Source organism: Uloborus diversus, chromosome 2 (assembly GCF_026930045.1).
Source record: "Uloborus diversus isolate 005 chromosome 2, Udiv.v.3.1, whole genome shotgun sequence".
Classification (NCBI taxonomy): domain Eukaryota; kingdom Metazoa; phylum Arthropoda; class Arachnida; order Araneae; family Uloboridae; genus Uloborus; species Uloborus diversus.
In genome coordinates this window covers 178,964,577-178,987,204 of record NC_072732.1, presented here as the reverse complement: position 1 = coordinate 178,987,204, position 22,628 = coordinate 178,964,577, and the positions used below count along the sequence as shown (strand labels likewise).

Here is a 22,628-nt window from a genome sequence, read left to right as displayed (position 1 = left end):
ACGTATATTATTGGTCAAAAATGGCACGTGATTCAATCAACTAGCTTAAATTGCAGTCAACCGTTGAAGCTATTGGCACAACTTCGGCAAAAACCAATTGACCGGTAGCTCTATAGGAACACTCCTGGTTAACCAAAGTCAACCGGTAGCTCTATTGGAACATACCCATTGACGTTAAGCGTAGCAGAATCTAATGGAGCTATGCGAAATTATTAAGGATATGGTTTGAGTCAGCAGAAAAATTACTTAACTAGTTCTTAATTTGTTTTTGAAAGGCCTTTTTTTTTAAATTTTATTACTAAATACAAAAGGGCTTAAATTTGTTTTTGTTTTTTTATTATTTACTTTTTTTTTTAAAGAAATACAAATTTGTGATAAGTCCTTCATAAATGGCATTCACATTTCGTTTCACAGTACTTATTTTTCATGTTAAACTGCAGCTAGAAAGGTATCTGACTTTTTTTGTTTAAGAAAACTAGATAGATATGAACTAATGGTGATTGCATAAGCTGACAGAGAACCTTTGTTCGCAAACGTGAATTTTTTAACGTCTGTCAATAGCGTCAGTCTCTGGCAAACAGAGTTTAACTGAATTAGAGTGTAGGACTCTCTTCAGATATTTTAATTTCAAGAAAAATGATGGAACGATTGGAGCAGTACTGCATCAAATTTTAACAAAAACTGGGTCACAATTAGGGGAAACGATTCAAAAGATGCTGACGGCTTTCGGTTACGATTTCTCAACACATTTCTCGCACGTTTATCGACGTTTTTTGCAAAATACCAGGCACCTGCAGTTCAATAAGCTCTTTACGTTCTTGATATGACCCCTTGCGACTTCTGGCTGTTCAACACTCAAGAAGCGATTGAAAGGTTGTGCTGTTCAAGTCATTTCGTCCTTTTACTTGAGTTTAAAAATTCTACTACATTTTACGTCAACTCCTTTTACCAGAAACTGACGCTATTACGCTATTCACCCATGCGCAGAAAAGATCAAAGTCGACTTATGCAAGCGAGCTTGTTTAATATTCGTCAGGTTTTCACACACACACTTAAAAAAAAACGGTCGGATGATTTTCTATCAGCCCTTGAATATGTTGGACTTTTCTTTAGCATGTTGGACTTTGAAATGAAGTACAGCCGTAAGTGATTTAGCTCAATATATATGTACGTATATAATTAATTATTTACAAAGTCCAAAATGATGCCAATGCAATACTACCATTAAATCAGAAATTTAAAATTTTTACTTATGACAGTACTGAACTGGATGTCAGAGGCATACAAATAAATGAAATAAAATTATACCACCACAAATTATAACAAGAAAACACATTTTTTTACTCTATGTTAAACCATTTAACGGTACATTTAAAATAATCTTTAACGATTTCGTCATTTCATTCAAAAATATTTTTTTCAATAACGTCTCTCTCCGAGTTCCAGTCGTTCGTCTGTTTGCTGGGATGTTCCCAGAAATCTCGATTCTCCATCATGGCATCTGTATCCGCATATGCTATATCGAGAGACTGTTTGGGCTGATGGGCCAGTTCACGAAGAAGGTACTTCATCAGACGAGATGGCTGGTTCTCTGATCTTTTCCCGTGGCCTGAAAAGCGAAATTTGTACGTAAGCCATAAAATACGTTAAAAAAATGCCATAATGATAAAAAATGAGCTGATGTGTGCATCACATGACTTCCTTTTACTCCACTTTAATGTCATTTCCCCACTACTGGCAAATTTAATGTGATTCAATAGTTTACTCTCTAAATATCACCAACAATGTGCAAATTGAAACAGATTTTTAAAAAAAAGAAAAATTGCCAAATTTGTCATCAAGTTGGCGACAAAACTTGGCGACCAAAAGAATGGCAATATATCCCCAAGTGTCCACCAAATCATAACATCACTTGAGTTCACATCGAAATTAACAATGATTTCCCCTCAAAAAGGGGCAAAAGAACCCTTTAGAAACAGCCGAATGCAGCCAAAAAGGGAGGTGCAGAATTAGATCCCACTAGAAGTCTACGTACCAAATTTCAACTTTCTAGGACTTACCGTTCTTGAGTTATGCGATATACATCCGCATATACGTACATACAGATGTCACGAGAAAATTTGCTGTAGTTAACTCTGGAATCATTATTTGGATATTTCGCGTGTCTATACGTTCTTAGGCACTTATCCACGCGTGGTCTAGTCGAAAAAAAAACTCAATATTCATTCGGGATTGAGTAAAATGGATATTAAGGTCGATTTTTGAGTGAAAATTTCTTCGCGAATACAATACTTCCTTTTGACTTCCTTTTACAAAAAAGGAAGTATTGTATTCGCGAAAAAAAATTCACAGAAAAATCGACCTTAATTTCCATTTTTCTCACGCCAGAATGAATGTTGAGTTTTTTTTTTTTTTTTTTCGAACCGACCACACGTGGATATATGCCTAGGAACCTACAGACATCCGAAACATCCTTTTTGACGACCCCCGAGTTAATTACAACACATTTTCTCGTGACGTCTGTATGTACGTATGTATGTGCGTATGTGTGTATGTGTGTATTTATCTCACATAACTCAAAAACGGTATGTCCTAGAAAGTTGAAATTTGGTACGAAGACTTCTAGTGGGGCTTAGTTGTGCGCTTTTTCTTTTCGTTGCATTCGGATGTTCCTAAGGGGATCTTTTGCCCCTTTCTGGGGGGAAATCATTGTTAATTTCGATTTAAACTCAAGTGGTGTTATAATTTGTCGGAAACTTGACGATATATCGCCAGTCTTTTGGTCGCCAAGTTTTTTTCGCAAAATTTTGGCGATGGTTTTTTTTTTTTTTTTTTTAATTCGGTTTCAATTTGGTCACTGTTGGTGATATTTAGAGAGTAAACAATTGAGTCACATTAAAATTGCCAATGATGGGGAAATTACATTAAATTGGAGTAAAAAGAAGTCATGTGATGCACACATCAGCTCGTTTGTAAAAGGAAGTAAAAAAGAATAAATTAAGAAACTACAAAAGGACAAAAAAAGTTAAGCAATGAAAAATAAAGCCATTCTGATGATACGTTCTGGTATGATGCGCAAAATTGCCGTCGGAAGGTATCTCCAAAAAAAAATTTTTTTTTTTTTTTTTTTTTTTTTTTCATCTATTGTACTTTTGGTTAAGTTGTGCAACCATGCTTGTTTGTCTTCCACTGAAAAGACAGTACTAAAAAAACGTCAAATTCTAGTATTTTTTTCCATTTTTAGTACGGAAACAAAACGCCTTTCTGCAAATATGTCAGAAACACATTTCTGCGGATACTGCCCTTACATTCCCACGTCGGTATATCAATAATCGTCAAGTTCAGTACATCTTTGGGAGCCCGTAGTCCGTAAAGTATTTTTTTAATAAACGAAAAATTATAAAGCATTCACACTGTAGCTGAGGCAAACCTAACCTGGCATTACTGTGAAGGCTACGACGCTGCCAGGTTAGTTTTCACCCAACTATAGTTGACTAAAGTTTATACATAAATGTTTCTACACATCTTTTTTTAATGTGTAATATTAAATATTTTAGACATCATACAGCACATCAACAAAAATGCAAAATACATACAAATCACAAAAAAGAAAAGAAAGATTAATGACAGTGATACTATGAACCAATAGTGGTTGCATCGCTCCCAAATAGGAATATTAAGAAAATCTGGTTATTTACATAGTTGAGACAAATCTACATATTTAAACAAACTACACAAGGGGCAAAGAGAATCAGGAACGACTTTATTCTATGGAGGTGTTTGTGCAAGCGAGATAAAAGACTAATTGAAATAATATGTAGAGATATTTAGTCACATTTTATAACTAATAAGAAACTTGTTATGTGGGTTGCTAGTCAGTTTTGCAATGGTGCATTAGTTTCAGAAGAACAAATATTTGTATAAAGAATCTACACTGTTTTTAAAAAATGCAAGCACTACCCAGTTACTAAATAAAATGAAAGCACAAGTAGCATCTGAAACTCGAGTTACCAATTCCAAAGAATTAATTACATGAATTTTACATAAAGTTTTCAGTGAAAAAATGCAATATTTTTCATCAAAATCTTTGCTTAATGTACGTGTATGCATATGGATCTACTTTGCATATTATTTCAGAATATAATATTCTAAGAGTAGTCCACGAGAAAACTCATAGATGTTTAAAATATGACAAAAGGGAACGCAAACTTGTTTGTTTAAAATTTCAGCTTAGGCCGACCGATTTTGGTAAAGAATTATCAGAGCCCTTGCCATCTTCTCCGGCAGCTCTTAGAAGAGAATGGAAATGGTGCATCGGAGATCTCAAGGGATGAAATGGCACATGAAATGAATGACGTCTCGGAGACGTCAGTTCACAATAGTGCTTGAAATTAATGGCATCTCGAAGACACCAAAGTCATCAATGGCGCATGAAAGAATAACGTCTCGAAGATGTCAGTTTACAATGGTGCTTGAAATTAATGGCACCTCGAAGACACCGAAATCTTCCATGGCGCAGGAAACGAATTAAGTCTCTGCGACGTTACTTTACAATAATGCTTGAAATTAATGGCATCTTGAAGACACCGAAGTTTTCAATGACATTACAGATTTCATTGTATGTCAAGAGCTTAAACTTACTGAAAAAATATCGCAAGTGGTTTAAATTTCACATTAGAACGCGGGTTGAAGCGGTTCCCGCAATATTTTCTAAAATATCGCTCAAAATAATTATCCATTTTAATGCTGTTCTAATATAATTGCCACTTAAAATTTAAGCCTAGGTTAAAAATCCCACCTTGGAATTTTCATTAACAAGAGCCCTAAATGACTTGATTTTATTTGTTTACTATGTGGTTAAAACCTGAGTATAGAAATCATTCATTATCTTTTGAAACAAATTTACTAATGTGTTTTTTCAAAGAGAATATCTGTATAGAAAAGGTTTCGAAGAATGAAACTGCCAATTATAGCATTAATAAATAATGATTATTTCAATAAAGTTACTTTTTTTGTTTTATAGGGTTGCTACTGGTAAAATTGAATCATCTAACGCTTCATTATAATTCAAAACACTTCTGAACGGATTACACCTCCCCCCCCCCCCCCGCTCCCCCACCAATGCCTGAACTCTAGCTAAAAGGAGTCGCAAACCCCTATTTAAGAAACGATACCATAATGTTTCAGTTTGATAAATTTCGAAAATTTATTGGGCTGCTTTAAAAGTCGAAAACTAATTCATATTACAATTGACTGTTAACAGAAAACCTGATTTGAACAAAGGGAGATTAAAAATTACTGCTGGAAAATGAGCTTGCATCTTTAAAAAGCTGTGAATGTGTACGGTTCTTTCAAAGTCATGTCTCATTTTCATCATTAAATACAATCGCAAAAATTAATACATATATGTATACTTTGCGAAAATAGGCAATTCAGTTGTGTTACTAAATTAGAAATGTTAACATAAAAGGTCTTACTTAGAAATATTTCTAAAATTTTAACTTTTAATTAGTGGATTGTGCTTGATTTAACTATTCAATTCAGCATTTTATGCATTTATTTCAGAACTCTATTAATATCTAAATGAAACAAATGCAAACACGATTCGTTGAGGGATGTTTGTTGAATAAATTTATAGATTTTAAATCATTTCCCGTAAACAAACACACAAATGGGCAAATATTATCCTACTGCAATTTCATTACCAAAAGTATGCAGTGTTAGTACGTAGCAATGCTACAAAATTCGGAGAGTAATTCATAAAATGCCTTAATTTAAAGTCACATGCTTTAAAGGAAACCTAATTCAAATTGAATAAAACTTCAAGATTTAGCTTTCAACCATAATACCTTAAAATTTGTCAGCAATTTTTGAAAGAATTTTAACTTAGAAAGATTATTCATTGTCCTAGAACTTAAAAAGTACTTCCTTTGAGTTTCGGGTTTTCTAATCACCGAGTATAATTTCATGTTTTCATATGGAAGGAAGGGGAAAGCAGTAAAAAAAAACGATATTTGTGTTACCCTTTGCTATCTAAAGTATTATACATTTTAACAACTTATGTCTGATGTTTTGAAAACGCAGTAAAAATTGTCTTTTATAACTTACGCAACAAATGTTCTCCGACCTGTCTTCTTTGTGCTACTGGACGGGACATGACTGCCTCGCACTAAGACGAATGCCCTGCTCTAAAGCTGACCACTGAGAGATGGCGATGACCTTGAAGCAGAAACATCATTGGCATCATTTGTAATAGGTTGTTTGGTTTTATTTTGTGATAGATAGGATCAGCGAGAACGCGCCCCTTACTACTTGGTGTTTTTTAAATGATTCTACCAATTACAAATGATACAAATGATGATACGCTTCAAGGTAATATGCCATCTCTCCGTGGTCAAATTTATCTGTTTTTTCCTCTCGTGTTTCTAAATACTGGAGAGCCCGTAGTCTAATATAGGGACGAAGTGATGTAAAACATACAGTTTCAATAATTTCAAAGAGGTAAAAAAAATAAGATGGATTAGATGTTTAACGAGTACATGTACACATATTTCAATTTTCAAACTTTAGTACTAGTTTTTAGTGTAGTTTTCTTCATATTTATAGTATTTCTTAATAGTAATTTTAATTACGTTCCGTTATCGTTTCTGTTTAAACTACTGACTAAACTTTTAAGAGTTTTAGATTTTCTTCCTATCTCTGGAAAAATCTTATAGAGAGACCAGACACATACAGTTCCTTACTACGTGTTCAACCAGTGGTGCCCAACCGTTTTTCATCCAAGGGTCGCACCTCATAAAGATGAATCTCGCGGGCTAGAACACATTTAAAATTAAAATACAGTGGACTCTCTCTATCTGAACGTTCCCTAATGTGAACATCCCGATATTCTGAACACATGTTGATGGTCCCGGTGAAACTCCATAGACTTAACATAGGCTGACCTCTCTGTATTCTGAACACCCCAGTAATATGGACGCTTTTTTTAAACTCTCTTTAATAGTTAACTCTCTATATACTAAACATTATCACAATCAGTACTTGGAAATTCCTATGATCCAAATTGGAAAACCTGAAATACCTTCACAACAATGATTGAAGATTATTAAGAAGATGAAGAGAAGAGGAAGAAAAATTATTCTTGCCGATATTGCTGCATTACATAATGTCATTCAGTTTATAAATATGAGCCTGAAGTTTCTGCCACTGAACTGCGTATTTCAAGAATCCAACCATTGTATAAAGTAGCATTCAAGACCTTTAAAGTACGATTACTTATAAGCGATATGCGACTGAGAGTCACCTGGAAACAATTAGATTTGAACACGCACCTTGCATGAGAATACATAATGCAAAAGCAAATTAAATTGCTCGTTTTTTTTTTTTTTTTTTACAGGTAGTGTACCGATAACTGTATTGTAATATTTTATAGCTAAATGGAACGTAAAATTTTTTAAATTAAGAAAGAAAGAAAAAAATGCAAGGTTTTAGATCCTACTGAGTTTAATTGGATATTGCACTTGCTGCCAATCTAAAATTCAACGCTTCTTTCTCAAAAACTGGTATAGCTCACTTGGCTAAGAGCTGAACATAGTCCACCAGAATACATATGCATGCATTTCTAGACTCCCTCTATAATGAACATCCCCATAATCTGAACACATTTGTTCGGTCCCATGAGTGCTCAGAATAGAGGGAGTTCACTGTAGTTTCAATAGTTTTTTTTATTCTATAGATAACATGGAAAAACACGAGAAAGAAGGAAAATTTCAATTTAAGAACTGTTATTATCATTACTACATGCTTATTTTGTTGATACGAAGTTTTCATCTGTTTCTTAAACTATATGACTTCAAACTTTCAACAATCATTCGTAAGTAATACCAAGTATTACTTACGAATACCAGTATACCAAATGAAAGATATCTGTTGTTTTGGAATGTTGCATAATCTATTTTTTGATTCGTTACATCGAAAATAACAACGACCTACAGAAATCGGCTTTGCGGACTACATCTGACCGTGGGTCGTAGGTTGGCCACCATTGTGTGAGACATATAACGGCTGCCATATGCAAGGCGTTCTCCCTACGTACAGGGTGATACCAAATGATCTCTGGATATCTGTCTCTCTGGATGTCTGTTACGCGCATAGCGCCTAGAGCGTTCGGCCGATTTTCTTGAAATTTGGCACAAAATTAGTTCGTAGCATAAGGGTGAGCACTTCGAAACGATTTTTCGAAAATTCGATTTTGTTCTTTTTCGATTCCAAATTTCAGAACATTTTAACGAGGAAATTATCATAACGTGGACGAGAAAATTACCATAACGTAAACAGGTAAATTACCATAACTTTGAAGAGAAAATTACTATAACATGGGCGAGCAAATGCAAATTGGCGAGAAATTTATCATCCATTATTTTTAAATATACAGGCGAGCCAAATGACCTTTTAATTTTCTACTACGGGAAAAGCCGTGCGGGGTACCACTAGTTAAAATAAAAAAAGGAAAAAATGGCTTCGTGTATCGTGTGGTAAGCTCTAGTGCAGACCTTTGCCCTTCAGTTACTACAGTGATACGGTTCTTCAGTTTATCACCACAGAAAAAATTAAATGGTGGTAAATCTAAACATACAGTGTTCAATCGCGTCTCCCTTGATGGCCTATCCAATGCTGAGGGAGTGTTGAGTTTGAAAAGGTGCGCTCCTAGAAATGCCAATAAGGTAGACATTGAAATTTTACAGGTTTCCCTTTTAGTAAAATTTCAGCAGAGAGCTTGAGGTTTAAAATTCTCGAATCAATAGCTGCATGGAACCCCAGCCATTCTTTCTGATTCACACGGTGTTTTATTTCTCCAACTTAATTTTCAGTTTTGCTTCTGATGCATCTACCTCAGTAATGGATTCCTTTACTGCCAGCAAATAAGGAACGGGGCAGACCCATTGAGAAGAGATAAAATGGAGGGAGTATTGACTTTCATTCGTGAAGCAAAGACCCCAAGTCACGTGATATATTTTAAATAAAAGCATTTAAAGAAATGAGTTTTCCTTCGCTAGCTTCACGCGAAACGTGTCAATCATTCGTCGTTATTGAGCCACGTGACTTGAGCTGTTTGCCCAAACTTTTGCTTAGGCAATGATTGAACTAGCTCTCTCCATTTACTAATTAATGTTTTAAGGGCAGACCTGTAACAAAGTTATTTTATAAGCTACGAGCCCCATAGCAGGAACCAAGGCAGAATTGTAGGCAAATGACGAACCTCTCGTTACATCATCCAGCTACGGCAGTTTCACTGCTGTTTGGGATTGTCAGTCTGTAATAGGTCTTATAGACGTGTTGCCGCATCTCGTTTGGAGACTTTTCGTAGACGTACTGAAAACCATTTTTCTACCAGTGGGAAGGTAATCGTAGGCTCTATGAGAGATCTTTTGCCTTCAGCTGTGTTGGGGCTATTCAAGACTGACGACCTGAGGCAAAGGTGAAACTGCCTTATCAGTATCTAGAACGAGCTGTTCAGTATTTGCTTGCTAAGTTGTTTGTATCAGATGAACATAAATGTTCGGTAAGACCATCAGAATAAAGAGACGTGAAGTTGTTGTCAAGGCTAGCAACAAATAAAACAGATCGAGTTTCATACATCTAAAGTAACAGCGGTACCGAATTTTCACAAGAAAGAAAATTGGAAGAGCTTAAAATAAAAATTAGTCAGGGAAATAGAAAAAAACACAGGTTCCAAATGGGGTTGTTTCCTTCAGTCAAAAGTAGTACTTTTTGTCACTGAAATTGATAGAATAAGCAAAAAAAATAACATGGACTCAGAAAATACTTTCATTTTCCAACAGTTATTTTTTTAATTAATCTTTTAAAATGTCCGATTCTTCAAACAAGGCGTGATCTTTATGACGTCACAAATCATGCACTATGGCGCATCTTTCTACCGCCTTTCCACGTTATGATAATCAAAAAGCGAATTACAATTGCGCTCTACACTTGCTATCTACCATATCGTTGGCAATACACGTGAGTAAAGATACGAAATAAATATTTTGGACCGTGAATGGCAACACTGATTGGCATTTCATCATTTGTGATGTCATCGGCAGAAGCGTTAAACGATGAAAGAGCAGCGATCTAAGTAATTTTTTAAAAATATTAAACTTAAAGAAATTATTTTAAAAAAAATGGTCAAATTCTATGTTTCTAAGCATGCGCTTTCAGAAAAAAATACTTTTAAAATTTTGGAAACGACCCCATTATTAGAAATGTTTATCCCACCAAAAACATTCTGTAAAAAACTAGCCAAGTCTCGATGGAGCTGTTTGTTTATCTCTAAAAAGTAATGAAATCTAGACAAAGTTATGACAAGTCGAAGGTTCCTTACTGCGATTTCTTTATTGTCATAGTTAATGTAGTGTGACTTGGCCGTTAAACATTCTTTATACGTTAGTGGGTACAGGTCAATTTTGTTTACACGTTTTCCAAGTGGCAATTTTCCATCGTCAATGGGTAGCGGTTCTGGCGACAGATTGGTGTAATCGTGTCATGGAGCACCTGGTTTTGTACCCTTGTGTACCCTTTAACGGCCAAGTCACACAACATTAACTATGACAATAAAGAAATCGCAGTAAGGAACCTTCGACTTGTCATAACTTTGTCTAGATTTCATTACTTTTTAGAGATAAACAAACAGCTCCATCGAGACTTGGCTAGTTTTTTACAGAATGTTTTTGGTGGGATTTCACTTCTTTTTGTAGAAACATTTAATTTGTGTAATATTCGAGTAGGCTAAAGTTAGGCTAAATTAAATTAGAAGATGTGTCCCACTACGCTGGACTTTTGCAATGACAGTCGATTTTTTTATGCACCAATAGTAGAAGGGGGCATTACCATATCTCTAATACAGCTGAGACCAGCTGAGGGTTCTTCATTAGATACTTCAGACTTTCGATTTTTGACATCAAATGAAGCGGCCAACCAAGTTGAATATTTTTTGTAAAGGCGGTATGTCGATCTCTAATAGTTTGGTCTAATAGCCAGATCTTCGATTATCCTAGTTTTTATAGTTTTCCCTTTATGTGCCCATTAAACCCTAACTCTGTACCAAATTTCACCTCTCTGAGTTTATGGGAAGTACTAGTTCTATTTTGATGATCATGAGTGAGTGAGTGTCATAAATGCGAAACTTTGCTTTCGCTTAACTTCGGAACTAAATGACCTACAGACTTGAAATTTCGGATTTTAAGTATGTGATTATAGCTTACTGGAAGACGAAAATTTCTGCGTTCTGGTCTCATCAGAAGGTTCTCAAATAGGGGCCTGAAAATGCGACGAAATGGTTCCAGTAAAGATGGTACGGCAGTGTTTGCTTCGCGCTCGACTTGGCGGGGGCACTGCCGTGCCCCCAAATAGATAAAAGACTTCTTCCAAATAAAGAAAAACATCTTCTGGCAGTGAGATAAAGGCAATCAAGAACTCCCATGTTTAGATAAATGTTGGATTAATTTATGCAACAATCCTTCAGTTATAAGTAAAGCTAACAAAATCGAAGGTAGAGTTAATTGCTATGCTCAAGAGCCCTCCAGCTATATTCAGATAAATTGTCACAACGAAATTAATACATTCACCTCTCATTTTCAGCTACTACTTATTTCCAGGTAAGAATAGAAACAAATCTATTTGCTCTAATTTCTCGCGTTATTATTTAATAAGCTTAAAAACATGTTTTAATGTCACTAGTATTCAACTCTTAGCTCATAACGTGTTTACAAATAAAATCCAAAATAAATGAAAATGAGAGAGGAAGAGTTTTGTTCGACAGAGGGTTCGAAAATAAATAATAAATCTAAAGCTTTTTCCTAGCGTTTAATTTCTCTTTGCTATCAAAACAAAACATCGTGTTCATCCAAATTGCTCAATTGTTTGTTTTCATTCCAATATTTTCTTCCCTGATTGTGTTTTAACTTTATAAAAATAACAACTGTTTGTCTAATACAATAAGCAAACACAGTATTTTGATTCAAAAGATATATTCGTAGGCGGAGGAATTTCTATTTAACTATTAAATGGAAACTATAATTGTATTGTGAAAGTAATGTTCAAAATTTGTGAATGTTAATTTTTTGCACTACTGAATTTTAAAATAAAAGCTAACTACCCGCAGAGTCAATCTTCAAGCCGGTCACTCCTGCATTGTTATTTTTATTATTTTTTTTCTAGAAAAAAGGAGTTTTTTCATTCACCTTTTTTCCTCCTAAAAGTCAATTCAGGAAGGGTGCAAACTTTTTTCCAAATTTAAAAGAGGACAAATCGAAGATTAGATTTTCATTTGATCATTTTTATGGTAAAAAAATTGGGGAGTGTGGGGCTAAGTGAAGTAGTTAAGTTAACTTTTTTAAATCAACAAATTGGAAACTATCTTGAAAATTACACAGTACATCAAGAAAAAATCATATCTTTTGTAATAAAATTTGCATTGAAATATTATTTTTCACTTTAGGTAGTAAATTAGTACCTTTGAAAAAATAAATAAAGATTATCAATTTGCCCCTATGTATGGGACAAAGCGATAAATAAAATATTTTTCTCTTGAAATATGTTCTATTTGAAATATGTCTCTATGATTCTATTTGCTGGATTTGTTTCCGACCTTGAATTGCGATGTGCTTTCAAATCGGCAAGTTTGAACAAATAGTTCTGGTACAGCGTGTATATGTTAACTAGCTGTAGTCTCCTTTAATACTGTAAAGTATTTGCCATTTTGAAATTATTTAATCTTCCAACAACAATCCGAACCTTTCGTTTTTGAACACTGTTCAGAAATCAAGCAGCTGCTTTGCCAAGAATTTACTGAATCTAAAATTGTTTATGCATGCAAAATGAATTTAATTCATAGATAAGTAGTAAATATAAGCATACAATTATCCAAGCACTGGCTGAATTCTTCATTCCATTCTTAAAACGAAATGCTTCTGGCATAGATGGCTATCCCTACACACTGAAATATTTGCATACTATTTCGATAAAACCAATCGATATTCCAATAAGAAAGGTAAAATTAGGCAAATTAATTAGTTTCTCTGCTTTTGAAATTTCATCTGCCTTCTTATCGACCAGTTTATGGATAAATCGAAAAATCTATAAATGGATAAGAGGGAAGTGAGTACTTTCATATCTCTTTGTGTCAGAAATTCGCAGCGTAAAGTCTCCATTACCAGGTCATAAACTGAAAATGACGCTGAATCTGAAAATTAAACAAAACGAATCAAGAAGTGGAATAACAGCAGACAGACAGTGGACAACATAACAGAAGTGGAATAAACAGACGACGTAATTACATTCATTTTTCAATAACATTGAAATGAATAAGAAACATTAAATAAATCAAGAAAATAAAATGTTTTGAATTAAATCTGAAAAAATAAATTGAAAAGAAGTCATCGAAGCAAGAAAAATATGATTTTACTTCTCGCTTCATGATAGTTTTTCTTATTCGTATTCGGCATAGTAAAATAAATTTCATTTTTGGAAGCAGGGATGGGTAAAGTTTTGGTATGGTGTTGCTTCGTGCGTGCTAGGTCTCGTGTTCAAATCTGCGCAGGTTGTATTCTTTTCAAATGTAAAATTCGTACTTTTCTCTTGAAATAAAAATGAGAGAATAATATATGAGATAGTAATTATTGTTAGGTATAATTATTATTATATGCAAATGCATTTGCGCATGCATTTGCTTATATTACTTTTTTTGACGTTAACGCATGCAGAAAACTGCAAAATTTCGAAACAAATGCATATTTCTGCGTTTTTCACTTTTTAGATTTTTTCGTGAAAGAAGGACTGCAAACAACTATTTGGTTCTTCATATAGAAGAAAAATCGTGCGACCTGTGGGTTTTCCATGGGTCGCCCGATTTTGTGAGCATACTATTAATGCGTATATTATTTTCTGAACGTATTATTTTCAGAAATTAAAATTTATCACCAAAGTATTTAAAAAATAAATGAATAGAGAGGCCGTTCGTGTTTTCATTTTTTTTTTGGGGGGGGGGGGGGCAATCACATTGCTTATTGTTTTCATTTGACCTTTGAATGGCGTTCCTATGATTTTATTCCCCCCCCCCGCCTCCCTCTGCAGCACCACCGTCGACCGGCCCCTCCCGATGCTCTACTGCTCTAGCGATCAGCGTCTCCAGGTTGCGTCCATATCCTACACACTCACGCATACATACACACACCTGCACACACACATACACACACACACTTATACCTGCACACACAAAAACACACACACACTCATGCCTGCACACAGACACAAAAACCCACGCGCATACATACGCACTCACGCATACATGCACACACCTGCACACACACATACACACACTTATGCCTGCACACAGACAAAAACACACACTCATGCCTGCACACAGACACAAAAACCCACGCGCATACATACGCACTCTTACATACACACACACACACGTGCATACAGACACAAACACGCACGCATACGTACACAAACACGCACGCATACATACACACACATACATACACCTGCACACACACATATACACACATACATACACCTGCACACACACATATACACACACACACTTATGCCTGCACACAGACAAAAACACACACACAAAAACACACACATGCCTGCACACAGACACAAAAACCCACGCGCATACATACGCACTCTTACATACACACACACACTCATGCCTGCATACAGACACAAACACGCACGCATAAATACACACACACACTCGTGATTGCGAAAAACATAATTTGAATTCAAGCAGCCCATAATTCAAATTAATTTATCTTTTTTTTTCCATTCTTTCCAATGGGGCTGTATAAGAGACTCACCTCAAGAGGAGTCTGGGCCATACCCAGACCTAGTGCGCTCCCCAACAATGCATCAGTCTTTCGTGTGTCACCATTAAGGCGCTGATGCATGACACAGTAGTGTTTTTGACGCCCAGTTTCCACCAGATGGAGGCACCTGGGCTCTCATTTGATGCGATTTGCACTAGGAATTTAATTTAGCCGAGGGATATTCTAAGCCAAACGAATATCCAAGAGATCTTTTACATGCCGCATAATCATACGACATGAGCGCTGAAGATTTTCTACAGCTCGAAAATCCACCGACTGGCCATCCAGGTCATGGACCTGGGTCCACAGGCGTAGAAGACCAGCGCCTAACCATCACGCCACCAGCCGGCTGTTCGTGTTTTCATTCAGATATGAAAACTGTTATTTGCGTGAATAGAAAAGTATAAGTGCATATTTTTTTAATTTTAGAGCATATTTTTTAATTTTAGTGCATATCTGCATGCATATTTTGTTGTGTTTTTTCGTACTTATAATCCGGGTTATTATTTATAAAAAGAATAATACGAAGGACTAAGAAGATCCCTACCCTGCTTCCTGTCGCTCGCCTATTCTCTAAGGATTAAGTTTAACCATAGTTTAACTCACTAAGAGCACGACAGGTTGATTGATCACTTGACGATAATGACGTCAGCGGTTACTAACCGGTTATTGACGAAACAATGCCTCATCAAACGCTTTCGGTTGATCACCGGTTATTTGCGCAGACATGGCGCGGACGAATAACACGCAAGTGAAAAATTCTTATAATTGGTCAAAAATGTCACGTGGTTCCATCAACCAATGAACCAGCTTAAGTTGCGATTGACCGGTAGATCAACCGGTAAGGCTCGTAGAACGACATCGGAAGCAACCAGTTAACCGGTAGCTCTCAAGAACGCTGCGGTTAGCTACCGGTTAGTCACCGGTCGACCGGTTGAGCTCGTCGAACGCAACCTAAGACGACTCATTTATACTGACAAGGATTTCAGGCGATAGTTGTTAATCTTTATTTAAATTTGTGTCCGCCAACAGGCGAAACATTTCTGTTAAGTAAAAGTTGTGTTTGTTCCAAATGACAGTTAAGAAATTCGTCAATGCAAATCAAACTACCCACCAAGTAAACAGAAGCGCAAAGATGAAATCAGAAAGCATTAAAAACCTTAAACACAGTAGTATATTTATTGCATATTTACTTCACTGTGTTCTTTACTGGAACACGATGAAATATTACACCAAGACTAAGCCAAAGCCGGATCTAGAGGGAGCAGGCCGAGGCCCGTGCCTCGAGCAGAAGCTTCCGATAATTCGCTCGATTTTTGGGGGATTCCCTTCGAGTTTCTTCGTTGGAACTCGATGAAAAAGTTGCAGAAAGATGGGTAGGGCGCCAGTTTCAAATTTTTGCACCGGCTCAGAAAAACTGAAGATCCAACACTGCACTACACAGATCTATGCCGAAGTAGATTTTAGAAAACATGATGCAGGAGATTGCTACAGGTATTTATGTAGAGACTGACACAAATAAGATATAAGAGGTCTGCTTCCTGTCTGAGTATTCAACATTAAAGAAAAAGGTAAGACAAAACCTTAAAAACTGACTTGATGTGGGCATTGCTGAATATCTAAAACCATACGCTTTTGGTCAAATGGAAGCATAAATGACTTAATAATGTGAATTCCAAGTAAGCATTAAAGTAATTTTTCACGCAAAACGTATTACTTATTACTTTGTTTTGTAAAACAAAGTAACTTATTACATAGTGTGTAATAAGTTAAGTATTATTATAAAGTGTACTTATTACTTTCCTTAAAATGTATTTATCTAGTGTACAAAGCATTATTTTTCTAAATTTTCAAATACAATTTCCTCGAAACTGCTACGTAATTGACAAAACGAATGACATTTGAACTCAGCGTACAAAAAAAAACATACAAGTCAATCGCTACTTTTGAAAAACTATTTGTTTACTGAAATTTTCGACTTTTTTGAAACACCTATGCTATACAAAACAAATAGCGTATTCAAACCTTTCAATCAGTGTTGATAAAATGTAAAACACTTACTTAAAACTAAAAACTATTACAATTTTCCTAATTATTTTTAAATATTAGAAAAAGAAATATTTACCTCCTAGGCAAGAGTGGCCATACTGCTTGCAAAGACTTGCTGGAGCATGAAATGAAAATAAAGTATTTTATTTTCAAACAGTAAACGAAAAATATCACTGCAAATAATTGAAAAGTTTTCAATTATCGTTTTTGTTATTTTATTCTAGTTTCCATTAATTTATTTATTTACATATTTGTTTTAAATTTATGACTCTGTTTACGACGTGGACGAACATCAGAGATTTGAAAAAAAAGTTAAATTTAGTTTTTGGAAATTCTTTACCAAATACAGGGCGTTTATAGACTTTCAGGGCACATAGAGTACACCTAGACGTTGGGAAAACACACAGCAATGCATGGTCGAAAACGCTTTCCTAGCGTAGTAGTGACAACACAAATCACCAAAAAGACAAGACACGAATTAGAGAAGAAAACCATGTTTATTATCCTTAGTACAGCAAAAGACTAAGAAAAAAGAACATGGAGGAGCCAACGATCGTCATCAAAGTAGGTGTTCGAAATTACGATCTCAATCCATGATGCATGCCTCACATCTCTGGCGGATTGGAGATCGAACGTCAAAGCGAGCGCGGCAACAAAAACCGCGTGTGCGCATGCACCGTCATCTGATGCTTCGGTTTACTTAACGACGTTTATCATGTACACCAGACAAAAACTTACCAACATTTTGTCTGAATTAAAAATAATTAACATGTTTTCTACTGTTTTTTGTTGTCTATCTTTCTTGTGATTTGTGTCATCACTATCGCGTCATAAAAGCGCTTCCGACCATACATTGCTATGTGATTTCCCGTCGTCTAGGTGTACTCTATCTGCCCTGAAAGTCTGTAAACGCTTTACTGATACATCCTGTATATTCTATCTAGAAGCTGGGTTTCATTACTCACCGCGAACAACAATATTTTTCAAAAACAAAACTCTGGAGAAAATCAAGGTTTTGTTCAATACTTGTGTTAAATTACTTATTCTCAAATACTGAAGCAGGTTGGTTTTTGTAGTCAACACTAATATATAGCTAAATTTTGAAATATGTTCTACAAACTTTTGAAATATTAGTGTTTTATCATTATTTATTGTGTTATATTCAGTAAATTACACTCATTAGCCAGGGCTAAAGCAGAAATACATGAAATACACCGCCAGCTCAGTCATTTCCAGCCGAGGACTGCAGTTTCGTGCTTATTAGCACTCTTCAGCCAAATTTACTGAATATACCATGCCTTGCCATCAATCTTCGAGTTGAACCGAACCATTGCTTCGGTCACTCGTCCGGTCTGTGCTAATTCTATTTTAGCTACCAGTTTGTTTGGCACTTTTGGCTTCCTTATGTGGTTTTCCATCTCCAGCTCAGTCACTTTCCTGAGCCGGGCTGATGAATTCTAATAAGCACGAAACTGCAGTCCTCGGCTGGAAATGAATGAGCTGGCGGTGTATTTCATGTATTTATTGTGTTGTTCATGCGCCACTACGCACCAGTTATGCAAACTGAGAGTTTTGTAGCTAGGAAGGATTTCGTTGCCAGAATTTAGACTTCAAATCAATAATTATTACTACTTTTTTTATTCAACCTAGAGAAGAAAAACTAAATATGGATAAAAACAACTCATTTTTATAATAAGAGAGCACGAGTAAAAACCTTTGTATAAACACCGGATAAATATTTTTACCCTCTCTTGTACAGCGATGACGTCAATCTGACTTTGAGTGGTACAGAATTTATACGCAATCTCTTAAAGCATTGAAACTGCCTTACAGTGCAATAGGAGATAAACGGAAGGAGGGAGACATAAATACATTTATGACGAAATAAAATATGAAAAACTATTTCTAACTTGCCCGGTAAATGTGATAGATTGAAACCAAGCAAGAGTCTAAAGCTGTTACATTCACTGAAAAAGTTAAAAATAAATTTTCACATTTTATTTTAGCATACGTGCAGCGCTGTTATATTATTTCCAATACTTCAAATGTATGACTGAGCTTTTGCTTAAAGGAAAAGAAATATAATTTAGAATATAATGCATCGGAAAAAAAGTAGAAATTTTCTATGAAAAATTTGTACACATATTTCAAAGAACCGCTTGCTCAATGTAAGAAACTGTAGCGATGCGATTACGGCTAATTTTTTCGCTTAAAGTTTCTTTGTCTTCCATTAAAGAACTCAGAGTAATCAATTTAATATGACAACATTTGCTTTAGTTGCAAAGGATACGTTCTACGAAGTTGAAGCAAATATAAAGGTTTTCTTTGTAAACAATTGTATATTTTTACTTCTTTTTCCTAAGATAATTCAACTAGAACATATTTTTTTTTAATTTTACTATTCCTAAAAACAATAAGTCTGAGATAAATAGGCAATATTTAGTTCATGAAACAAACAAAGAAATGTAGCATAGTTGGCACGGATGACCCTGTGATTTCAGATCATATTTAGTGTCTAGTCCAGTCAGTATTTTGCCAACTATAATACCTTCGACGCATCACAGAGCACTAATTCATCTGCTGGTTGGACTGATTAGTTGAAGAAGTGTTACTACAGTTGGTAGTGTTTCATCTGCGTAGCATTGAAAAGTTCGTTTTAAATTCAACACCACATGTTAAAGACGTGTATAAATATTGTAAAAGTATTTCCTGGTGATAAGGTTAGCAAACGTCTGGATTTTGTCCGAAGAATCCAAGTTTCAAGCCCTTTCCGGTTTGATGTTCAGATTTGAAAAATGTTCGGACTTGTAGATGATGTTTCAAAAAATGTGATTTTTTATATATATTTTTTTTAATTTTGCTGGAAAAATTTATTGTGTACTAAGGTGGAGGGAAAAAAAACGAAATTTTTTCGCTGAACCCTAATGCATGCTCTTGCTCACACCAGATGGCTAGATAAAAAAAAAGTATGATAAAAACCAAAAATATACATCCTGTGTAATGACTGCGCCCCCCCCCCTTTTTTTTGTTTATACTTTATATTGTAATCTGCCACGAATATTACACTTCACCTGTTTCTCAGTAAGCAAGAACTAATTAACAAGATCCACATTGTTCTAACGCTATACAGCAAACGAACTAACATGGAACACCGACCTATCAGAAAAAGAATTTTAATTTTCAAAGTACTGTCATTTCTCATCGCATTTTCAAAATTCAAACGCTACATATAATTTTTAAATTGTGTAAAATATAAAAATCGCAAATATTTTTTTAAGAGTATTTTCTTGAAATTTAATCAGATAACAAGTTACAGAAAAAATAGGAAAGAAATGTTGCAGTTTGAATTTTGCTTTAATAACTTCACTAATTGGAAAACTTCTAAAAAACACTTTCAATTTTTCCAACCCGTTTCTTTTTTTTCTTAAATCGTCAATAACGTGGGTATTACGCAGTCAGTATGACTTAAATCTGATTTCTGCGTAACTCGTAACCAACAAAACAAACCACAAAACTAGCTTTGGTGAATGTAGAATTAAATCCTTCGTAAAACTCACAAACGTCAAAGTCATAGCATTTTTAAACCTCAAAACTACTCATGTTTTATAATTTAAAACTTTTTAAATTTTAAAGCATTATCAGTTTACTGTATCTATAAGCATAACAGTTTCATTCGCTAATATTTCTCTAAATTAAGTATTTTACGCCAACTCACCTTTTTTACTTTTTAAGAAAAAGAAAAAACCAAAATTTTATCGTTTCGCAAAACCCAAATGCTACTTAATGTTCATTAGATTGAGATAACTAGAAAATACTGAACACAATACTGCATGAACGAATTGAAGGACATTTATTCCGTAGGCAGGTAAAGGGCAGCAAGTGCTTTCGGTGAGCAATCACATTGATTATTGCTCTTATTTGACTGTTTTTATGTCCTATGATTTTATTTTCCCCCCGCCTCCCTCAGCAGCACCACCCTCGACCGGCCTCACGATGCTGCTCCTCCAGCGAAAGCCGTCTCCAGGTCGCGTTCATATCCTACACACACACACGCATACATACACACATCTACACACACACATACATACATACACCTACACACACATACATACACACACCTACACACATACAGACACAAGCACACATGCCTACATACACACACACACACACACACACACTCGTGATTGCGCAAAATGTAATTTGAATTCAAAATGTCAAAATTCAAATTATTATTTTTTTTTCTTTTTTGTCATCTAGTGTACGGCAAGCTTGCTCATTTGGTTTAAGCTGGAAAAAAGCGCGAAATAAACGTCTAATTCCTACATTTCCCTATCATTAGTATTGAATTCAAAACGCATTTCTTCAAATACCTTGAAATCGCATTTCTGCAGATACTGCCGTTTACCGGCCCACGGAAGATTTTGCTTTTAAATTAAGAATGCAACTGAAGATTTTTTTTTTTTTTTTTTTGAGCAAACAACGGATTAAAAGGAATAAAATGTTATTTATTTACGTAATTAAATAGAGAGATTTATCACGTTCACAGTAAAATCAAGTGGTAAAAGGAACTTACCAGTGGCCAATGGACAAGCGTGCAAGAGATGAATCCCGAGGATGACAGCTACCAGCGCGAGGGAGACCATCTTCGAGGACATAATCCGCATTGGAAATGTGGATCGGAGTTGCCTCATTTGGACTATTTAAGGATATCTCCTTAATGAGCGGTGACCACCCTTTAAATCAACCACCGATCGCCAAATGCTAACAAAAGGTGGGTTCTTTTGATACCCTGAAGCGATTGGACGGAAGATTAATGAGGGGGCTGACTCCATTCTGCGAATGTTTCAGGTTTAGGGGTTTTGATCGGTTTTCTAATGAAGAGTCAAAGAAATATGCGAAAATTATCGATTATATTTTTCCTTAAAACAAAGAAAATATTGATTGTACATCATTTACTTCTACCTAAAGCTTAACAACGGATGAGTTTAAATTTCTAATAGTATTTCTCAGATCAACAAAATCAATTTTAAGTTTTCCAAATTACAAATTAAGTTACACCGTAGAAGAAACAAGGATAGCAATCAGACTCCAGTCTCGTCATCCATATAAATGATTTTCCGGAGATTAATTGTGAATACGTAATGGATTACCTTTACAAAACTACATTTGAGACAGTATTTACCCTATTAATATCTTGTGCGCGTCTGTGTGTGTCTGTATCCTGCTCTCCTCCAGACTGGCTATGTCTACCAGGTCAATACTGGTACCGTTGAATGCAGGACAACTAGGGAAAGACTCCACCCTGTATCAATGTTCTAAACCTTAAAGGGCAGGACAACCATGGGTAAAAATTATTAAAAATTATCAATTGTCACTCTCCGCAGGCGGATTTAAGTCACCACAATTAGCAAACGGGGGTTGGCGAGCAAAATGAACAAGGGATGGAGTCTCCTGGTACCTCGTAACTTCTTAGCTTTTCGATAACTTAGCTAGATGGTTGAATTAATAAGACATTATCTTTACTAATAATAAAGCGGAAAGTCTCTCTGTTTGAATGTCTGGATGTCTGTAGAATGTCTGTAGGATGTCTGTGACGCGCTTAGCGCCTTGACCGTTCGGCCGATTTTCGTGAAATTTGGCACAAAGTTAGTTTGTAGCATAAGGCTGTGCACCTCGAAGCAATTTTTCGAAAAATCCATTTAA

General features: G+C 35.3%; 1 protein-coding gene across 1 annotated transcript; it reads right to left on the bottom strand.

Moving 5' to 3' along the window:
* Nucleotides 1-1,400: 1,400 nt before the first annotated feature.
* Nucleotides 1,401-21,643, bottom strand: LOC129216683 (uncharacterized). The gene is made up of 3 exons (XM_054850899.1): nucleotides 21,499-21,643; nucleotides 17,002-17,040; nucleotides 1,401-1,609 (listed from the first exon to the last, which is right to left on the bottom strand). Exons 1-3 carry the CDS (start codon nucleotides 21,614-21,616, stop codon nucleotides 1,401-1,403), a joined length of 366 nt encoding a protein of 121 aa, XP_054706874.1. The 5' UTR covers nucleotides 21,617-21,643.
* Between the last annotated feature and the right edge of the window lie 985 nt (nucleotides 21,644-22,628).

What these genes read in the sequence shown, in the direction of transcription:
- LOC129216683 (XM_054850899.1), bottom strand. Translation starts at nt 21,616, where the DNA reads ATGAGGCAACTCCGATCCACATTTCCAATGCGGATTATGTCCTCGAAG. An exon ending in CGCTTGTCCATTGGCCACTG is followed by an intron (nt 17,041 to 21,498) that starts GTAAGTTCCTTT and finishes TTCATGCTCCAG; the next exon opens with CAAGTCTTTGCAAGCAGTAT. An exon ending in TGGCCACTCTTGCCTAGGAG is followed by an intron (nt 1,610 to 17,001) that starts GTAAATATTTCT and finishes TTCGCTTTTCAG; the next exon opens with GCCACGGGAAAAGATCAGAG.